The sequence below is a fragment of the Eriocheir sinensis genome, chromosome 9, assembly GCF_024679095.1.
Source record: "Eriocheir sinensis breed Jianghai 21 chromosome 9, ASM2467909v1, whole genome shotgun sequence".
Lineage (NCBI taxonomy): Eukaryota > Metazoa > Arthropoda > Malacostraca > Decapoda > Varunidae > Eriocheir > Eriocheir sinensis.
Window position 1 is genome coordinate 19,976,389 of NC_066517.1, and position 8,136 is coordinate 19,984,524.

Consider the following 8,136-nt stretch of genomic DNA (forward strand, 5'->3'; position numbering starts at 1 on the left):
TTTCAAGAGGAGGGTATCAGGACACCTCTCCTCCCGTAACTGACCTCTCTTTTTGGACACTCCTTTGACCTCTGTTCGGAAGCAGTGAGTAGCGGGCTTTTTTTTTATTTCTTTACGCCCTTGAACTGTCTCCTTAACTGTAAAAAAAATAAATAAATAAATAAATAAATAATAGCAATAATTTCTATAATGACAGGATGGAAGAACAACGTAGTATCTCAAATAATGATGCTAGAATAACAAAAATATAGATTAATTGTCATATAAAACAAGTGGTATTCAAGATCATCACATGGAACTTTAATATTCAAGATGAAAATCTAATTAAAGAAAATCATGATAAAAAGCATTTTACTATTGTTTGATAAATCTTTTTTTTATTGCTAAAGCCGATTTTAATGTTATGAATATAATATTAGTAATAGATCATTAGAATTATGATGGAGAGTATTTGTGTGTACATGTGTGTGTGTGTGTGTGTGTGTGTGTGTGTGTGTGTGTGTGTGTGTGTGTGTGTGTGTTTAACTATCTTCCATAGATGTTAAACGTTATCATAACTACTGCATCCAAAGAGGCAGTTGGCTATTTGTTTACACGTAAACAATTACACCAACCTAAAAGTTGTCATGATCCAAACTCCTGACTCCATCCTTTACAGAATCGGGCGGTAGCGGTGGCCTTCAAGATACCCCGCTGCCTTCAAGATACCCGCTGGTACGCCCTGCCCCGACTTCCTTGAAGACTAGTGTCACGTCTGAGCCTCCCCAGACGTGTATATAAGGCTGCAGCGCCAGACCAAGAGCACCAGTTCCTGCTTAACTCCTCAGCATGAACACAAAGGTGAGTCCTCAACAGAACCGACTCAGCGCCCGCACCAGCCACACTCTACGATGAGTCACGCAGGCTTGAACACCTAATCACACACACACACACACACACACACACACACACACACACACACACACACACACTAACACATTCAAATACACACATCAGCGTAAGCACTTTCACTAGTTAACTGTCACCACCTTACAACTTCTCTCATTTCCTACAAAGTACACAAGTACACCTGAATTCCACCCTCCAAACCCTCACTGCCTTACATGAGCCCTAACTAATGTTTTACGCCACTACCACCACCCATGCTCACGCAGCCTTCCTTCCGCAGGTTATTGTCTCCGCCGTCCTGGCGGTCCTCTTCGCTGTGGTCGTCGCCGACCCAGAGCCCCAGCCCGAGGCTGAGCCCGGACGCTTCCGCGGCTTTGGTGGCGGTGGCTTTGGCGGCTTTGGCGGACATGGCGGTGGTTACTACCGCGGAAAGAGGAGCGCCGATGCCGACCCAGAGCCTCAGCCCGAGGCTGAGCCCGGACGCTTCCGCGGCTTTGGTGGCGGTGGCTTTGGCGGCTTCGGCGGACATGGCGGTGGTTACTACCGCGGAAAGAGGAGCGCCGATGCCGACCCAGAGCCTCAGCCCGAGGCTGAGCCCGGACGCTTCCGCGGCTTTGGTGGCGGTGGCTTTGGCAGCTTTGGTGGCTTTGGCGGACATGGGGGTGGTTACTACCGCGGAAAGAGGAGCGCCGATGCCGACCCTGAGCCCGGTCACTTCGGAAGCTTTGGTGGACGTGGCTTCTTTGGTGGCGGATTCGGTGGTGGCCACGGCGGCTACGGCGGACACTATTATGGATAAACGGGCCAGAGGCTGATTCCTAGCCTGGCTTTGCCCGCGGCTGTGGCAGCGCCAGTGCATTCGACGGGATACAGACACCTTCACCGCGGGTGACAATGGGCAACGCTTCACCCGACGGAAGATAACGACAACAACTAAGGGATACTCCTGTCAAACACAAAGAAACAAATAAACAATACATTTCTAATTACTTCTTTCATTTTACTCCGTCAACAAACGTTGCAGGTCATCGAAAACCCAGCCACGAACTTGGCGCTTAAGATTCTCGTTTATAGCAAATCTTAAGGAACGCCGGCGGAAGACCATCCGGCTGTGTAAGGCCTTCGGGCTTTGCCAGCCAAACAGACAACACGGGCCCAGAACCCTTTTTTCCTCAGGGAAAGCAGCTCCTCACACTGATGCCTGGAAGACACTCGATCCACTTCGTAACGTGATACACATCAGCAACAAAACATAGAGGTTAACAGTAATAAACTCAGTAATTAACTAACAATTAATTAATTAAATAACTAACGGTAATAAACAGTAATTAAACTATACGTTATGATTTGAACGGCTGAGAGTCTTGTTAGACAGGTTTAGAACACAACAAGGGCTGAGCATCGAATAGTAAAGCCCGTTTCTGTCGAAACTAAGACAAGCAGCCGATAACCGATTCAGGAATACCTTGACAATGGTTCCTTCAACTATCTATTCTGCTCTTCTTGTTGCTGGCGGAGACAAACAGGCTTTGTGTCTTATTCGTCTATCCCTTGCCTGAAGTGATCTAAAGTTCCTCTACATCTTCTGATGCTTCTGCATTATAATATTTAATTTACTACAACACTTGTAAAATTTGTTCAAAAATGAAAATAATTATAAATAAAAACATAAACTCACCATTCTTCATATTATTTGAAAAAGGCCCTAACTTCTCTAAGGTTCAGACACACAGTGGCAAGAATTTAGGGTTAACGTGAGTGCCGGCGACGTCTCTCGCCCAGTGTGGAAGGCTGCCCCCACTGTGAGGGATCCAAAGATTACATTGCCTTCATTTTGTCACCGCAAGGCGACGGACAAGGGGCCGTATTACAAGTCAAACCCGAGAAGTTTCGGGTCACTACAAAGGTCGGTTTAGGGGCCGTATTACAAGTCCAGTCCAAGAAGTTTCGGGTCACTACAAAGGTCGGTTTAGGGGCCGTATTACAAGTCCAGTCCAAGAAGTTTCGGGTCACTACAAAGGTCGGTTTAGGGGCCGTATTACAAGTCCAGTCCGAGAAGTTTCGGGTCACTACAAAGGTCGGTTTAGTGGCCGTATTACAAGTCCAGTCCGAGAAGTTTCGGGTCACTCACAGACTTATTCATCATGAAATCTGTAGGGACCCGAAACTTCTCGGGTTTGATTTGTAATACGGCCCAAGATCCTGACGGGACAACCTGATGGCTTAGGATATAGCCACAATAAGATGTAGTGACAAATAAACAAAACGAAAATATACAAAAATAAGACTAAATATATTAGCAACAATCAAAATAAAATAGAATAATAATAGAATATTAATAATGATAAAAAACAAAAATGAAAATTAATAGAAAATAATAATAATGTGATCATAATAATAGTAATAATAATAATAATAATTAGAGATAGTAATTATAATGATAATGAAAATAATAATAATAATAATAATAATAATAATAATAATAATAATAATAATAATAATAATAATAATAATAATAACAATATTAATATAAATATTAATAACAAGAAAGAAGGGAAAGGTGGACGGATTTGGGAATAACAGGATCTAATTAAGGTAAATGAAAAACACAGGTGAAGGTATTTAGGAAGATACGGATGATAGGTGAGAGGAGAAGGAGGTGGAGAAGGAGGTAGAGAAAAAAGTGGAGTCGAAAAATAGGAGGAAGAAAAAGAAGAAGAAGAAGAAGAAGAAGAAGAAGAAGAAGAAGAAAGCAAGAAAACCAGCGACATAGGTAAACAAAAATTACACTAAAAAGAAGAAAAACAAGAAGATGAAGAACAACAACAGCAACAACAACAATAACAACCGAAATGCATCAAAATAACTAATTCGGTACTTCACAACGCACAAGAAATAGTAACACACACACACACACACACACACACACACACACACACACACACACACACACGGAAGAGAAATATCACCAAATAGTTGATCTTGATTTCCGTCTCACTAAAAACCTTCGAAACTGCTTTATCATGCTTCTGCTGTTCTCTTTTTTTTTTTTTTTATGTACTTGTCTGCAGCTCAGACCTTCTCCATTAAATTTTCTTATAGGCGACCTTCCCCGTTTTTCTTTACCCTTCAATGCCTCAAACTTCCAAAGTATTAAATAGTGACGGTGCATTTTTATTTCCTTGCAACTTAAGGAAGAACTGCAAACGTGTTGTGGAAAGTCCTTTATACGTACAGTCATTTTGGAAATCAGGAGTGAGAATATTGTGTGAAGGTGATGTCAAGCAGAAGGTGAGACGGTGCAGGAAGCTGGTTTAAATGAAACAAGGAAAGGGATTTTATTTATTTATTATTGTTTTCTTTTACGTTTTGCTGGTGGCGCCGGCTGGCTGTCTCGGTGGGGCCTGGTGGTCGGCCCTCGCCCTTTCTGGTGTAGGGAAGTGTTTATAGTGGCGCCATCTGCCACATGTTGTCCCAAGAAGTTCCTATTTGATCCTCTTTTAGAGAAAATCTAGAGTACGGGTTGATAGGCGGTCTTCAGGACAGCAGGTGGGTAGTCTTAGGCCACTCGGCGGTGACGGAAAAATTGCCAGCTTGTTTGTAGCGGCAGACGGGACGCGAAACAAGGTCCGCCTGGACTCGGTTATTGGTTTATTTACTTAATAAGCAACGTGAGGCTGACTATACATATAAACATTATCAGCACAGTCTATCCGCTTTCTTGCATCTTTTCTTACTTAAATATTTACAAGGGAACGTGAAGGTTAGTCTATGTGCATATCGTCATATTGTTTAATCCATTATTTATTTATCCTTTCAGACGACAAGCAATGTGACGTAAGGAGAATACGCAATCATGTTTTTTGTAGTCCCAAAGATATAATACGAAGGCGAGTTGTGTGAAGGTGTTTTCTTACAGCGGAGAAAGGCTAGCGCGGTGGGCGTGTGGATGCGAGATGCAAGTTTTTGCCTTTAGGGAATCCAGAACGGAGCGGAGGCTGGAACGAGTGCGCGGGAGACGTCAGCATCTGCTTTTCAACCTTTGGAATATGATACGCATGTGAGGAGAGCAAGGAGAGCACGGCTAAAAAATATGAAGTTTTTACAGTTTTGCGCAATCAAATATGTGCTTCCGTGTTGAGTAGCGGGACAGAGATGTGGCCAGTGAACGAGGAGGGGTTGAGCTAGTGAGTAGTGGTATAGGTGGTGGTGGTGGTGGTGGTGGTAATAGTAGTAGTAGTAGTAGTAGTACAGGTGGTGGTGGTGGTGGTGGTAGTAGTAGCAGTAGTAGTAGTAGTAGTAGTAGTAGTAGTAGTAGTAGTAGTACCGGCAGTAGATGCATGAGCAGCAGCAGCAGCAACAACAAGCAGTAGTACTAATAAAATATAAACAGCAGTATTGGACGCAACAAATATAAGAGTCACAACAAATTTCTTGCAGTCAAAGCGGCAGGCATATCACACACACACACACACACACACACACACACACACACACACACACACACACACACACACACACACACACACACACACACATATACACACACACACACACACACACACACACACATATTAATATTAACAAAATACGGCGGTGGCCGAGAGGGCAGAGTGCGGGCGCGTTGTCCTGGAGAACTCGGGTTCATGTCCCGCTGACAACGTTCAGTCATCGCCCAGTGGCCTAAGACTACCCATCATGTTATCCACATGACCGTCTATCAACCCCGGACTCTGGCGAAATTCTCTCAATGGATTAAGTTGAGCTGCATGGGACTGGATAGGCAAGTAAGAATGATGCCGCTATTAAATTCTTCCCCTAACAGGTTGGGGCCGACCAACAAGTCCCATCAAGAGCCTACCAGCGCTGGGCCAAACGTAACCCCCCCCCCCCAACACACACACACACACGCACATTCACGGAGCTCTGTAGTGCAGCGATTAGTGATTCGGTTCCAACGCAGATATCATATCTCAGGTTTGATTCCCAGATGAAGTAGATACGGATGGGCAGTCTCCTAACACATGTCCCTGTGGCCACTCAGCAATGAACGGGTAAGTGTCGGGTAACATTCGAAGGTCGTGCCCTGCACCCCAGGGTGGTGGTCCGGCACCGTCAAAGACGAGTAACAAAGGGTGAAAACCCAAGGCCTGCAGACTCGTGACGCAATGAGCTTGTTGCTCCAGTCCAGGAAGAAACAAATAGGTGAATTACACACAAAAGCACAAAAAAATACCCTTGCAAACACACACACACACACACACACACACACACACACACACACACACACACACACACACACACACACACATCTTCTGTCTTCAAGGTCACCAACGCGTGGGGAAAACATGCTGTGGCAAACTGGTCGTCGCTCCGCGCGTCTCCTCGTCCAGGGGGGGAGCGGCCTTTACCTGCAATGCAACACAGGTCAAAGGTCAAGGGACACGGAGGTGTGCACTGTAGCGAGGAACCACTTGGCGTTATGCATACTCTGGACATCCCCAACCACGACAGAGCTAAATCAGTATTTAATCTAACCCATAAAATAATGACAGGAAATCAAACTACTACTACTACTACTACTACTACTACTACTACTACTACTTCTACTACGACCACTACTACTACTACTACTACGACTAGGTACTACTACTTCTACTACTACTTCTACTGCTACTACTACTACTACTACTGCTACTATTACTACTACTACTATTACTACGACTAGGTATCACAACTAGGTACTACTACAACTACTACTACTACTACTACTACTAGGTACCACAACTAGGTACTACTACTACCACGACTAGGTACCACAACAAGGTACTACTACTACTACTACTACTACTACTACTACTACTACTACTACTACTACTACTACCACTACTACTACTACCACTACTACTGCAACTCAGAAGGGCAAACGATTAATAAGAGAAGAAGAATTAAAGAAACCTTCCCGAGTTCAGAGAAAACGAGCGAGCAAAAAACTTGAACCCATGAACGCGAGGAAGGTTTCGCCATCGACACCCAACTCGCCACAGTCCCCTTTCCCGGGTTTTCCCAGGTACGGCAACATCGTTAATCAGCCAGGTAGCGGGGAAAGATGAGCACGTGTGTGGCCTTGCAACACTTTCCTCACACTCAAAAGTTCTGTTCCCTGAATCCGCGAAATGATGATGACGATTATGATGATGATGATGATGATGATGATTAAGAAAAATAACGGAGACAAAGAAAAAGAAAGAAAAGGAGGAGGAGGAGGAGGAGGAACGCAAGAAAGAAAGAACAGAGGAAAAAATATGAAACGGAAAAATCTGAACAAGAGTAACAAGTAAACAAGAACAAAGAATAACAATACCAACAAAAAACAAACAAACAAATAAACTAACATAACAGAACAAAATACAACAACATCAAGAAACAGAGAGAAAGAAGCAAGACAACGAAGAGCAGGAGGAGGAGGAAAAGGAGGTGCAGGAGGAGGAAACATGGACTAGCAGGCAGCAGAAAGCATGTTGGCTCATTGCTAGGCTGCCTGCGTTCAGTGATTTAATCAATCCGTTTGCCACAGGAGTGGCTTGCAGGGAAGGATTAAAGCACTTGTGTACCTACTCTTGGGAACGTTCAGTTCACACCCGGAGGAGGAGGAGGAGGAGGAGGAGGTGGAGGAGGAGGAGGAGGAGGAGGAGGAGGAAGATAGCGATGGAGAGATGGGATGATGAGGAAAGAGATAATGAGCCGAGTGACTTCTGAAGGAGACCCACGTACGAAAAAAAAAAATAAAAGGAAAATTGGGAGGGATACAGTCGATCAAATTGTTATGCAAATAATATGAGTAATAGAATCATTAGAACTATAATGGAGAGTACTTGTGTAGGTGTACATATGTGTGTGTGTGTGTGTGTGTGTGTGTGTGTGTGTGTGTGTGTGTGCGTGTGTGTGTGTGTGTGTGTGTGTGTGTGTGTGTGTTCAACTAAATCCTTTGATGTTAAACGTTATCATAACTACTGCACCCAAAGAGGCAGTTGGCTATTTGTTTACACGTAAACAATTACACCAACCTAAAAGTTGTCATGATCCAAACTCCTGACTCCTTCCTTTACAGAATCGGGCGGCAGCGGTGGCCTTCAATATCCCCCGCTGGTACGCCCCGCCCCGACTTCCTTGAAGACTAGTGGCCATGCGGAGCCTCCCCAGACGTGTATATAAGGCTGCAGCGCCGGACCACAAGCATCAGTTCCT

The 8,136-nt window shown here is 44.3% G+C and overlaps 2 protein-coding genes and 1 long non-coding RNA gene across 3 annotated transcripts in view; 2 read left to right on the forward strand and 1 right to left on the reverse strand.

The window, feature by feature from the left end:
- LOC126996117 (uncharacterized) overlaps positions 1 to 8,136 on the reverse strand; it is a 99,495-nt gene that overhangs the window by 56,307 nt on the left and 35,052 nt on the right. The window lies entirely within an intron of this gene.
- Positions 1 to 8,136, forward strand: part of LOC126996104 (uncharacterized) — a 38,192-nt gene that overhangs the window by 17,024 nt on the left and 13,032 nt on the right. The window lies entirely within an intron of this gene.
- On the forward strand, positions 760 to 1,874 carry LOC126996107 (uncharacterized). Its single transcript, XM_050856291.1, has 2 exons — positions 760 to 840; positions 1,169 to 1,874. Exons 1-2 carry the CDS (start codon positions 829 to 831, stop codon positions 1,685 to 1,687), a joined length of 531 nt encoding a protein of 176 aa, XP_050712248.1. The 5' UTR covers positions 760 to 828; the 3' UTR covers positions 1,688 to 1,874.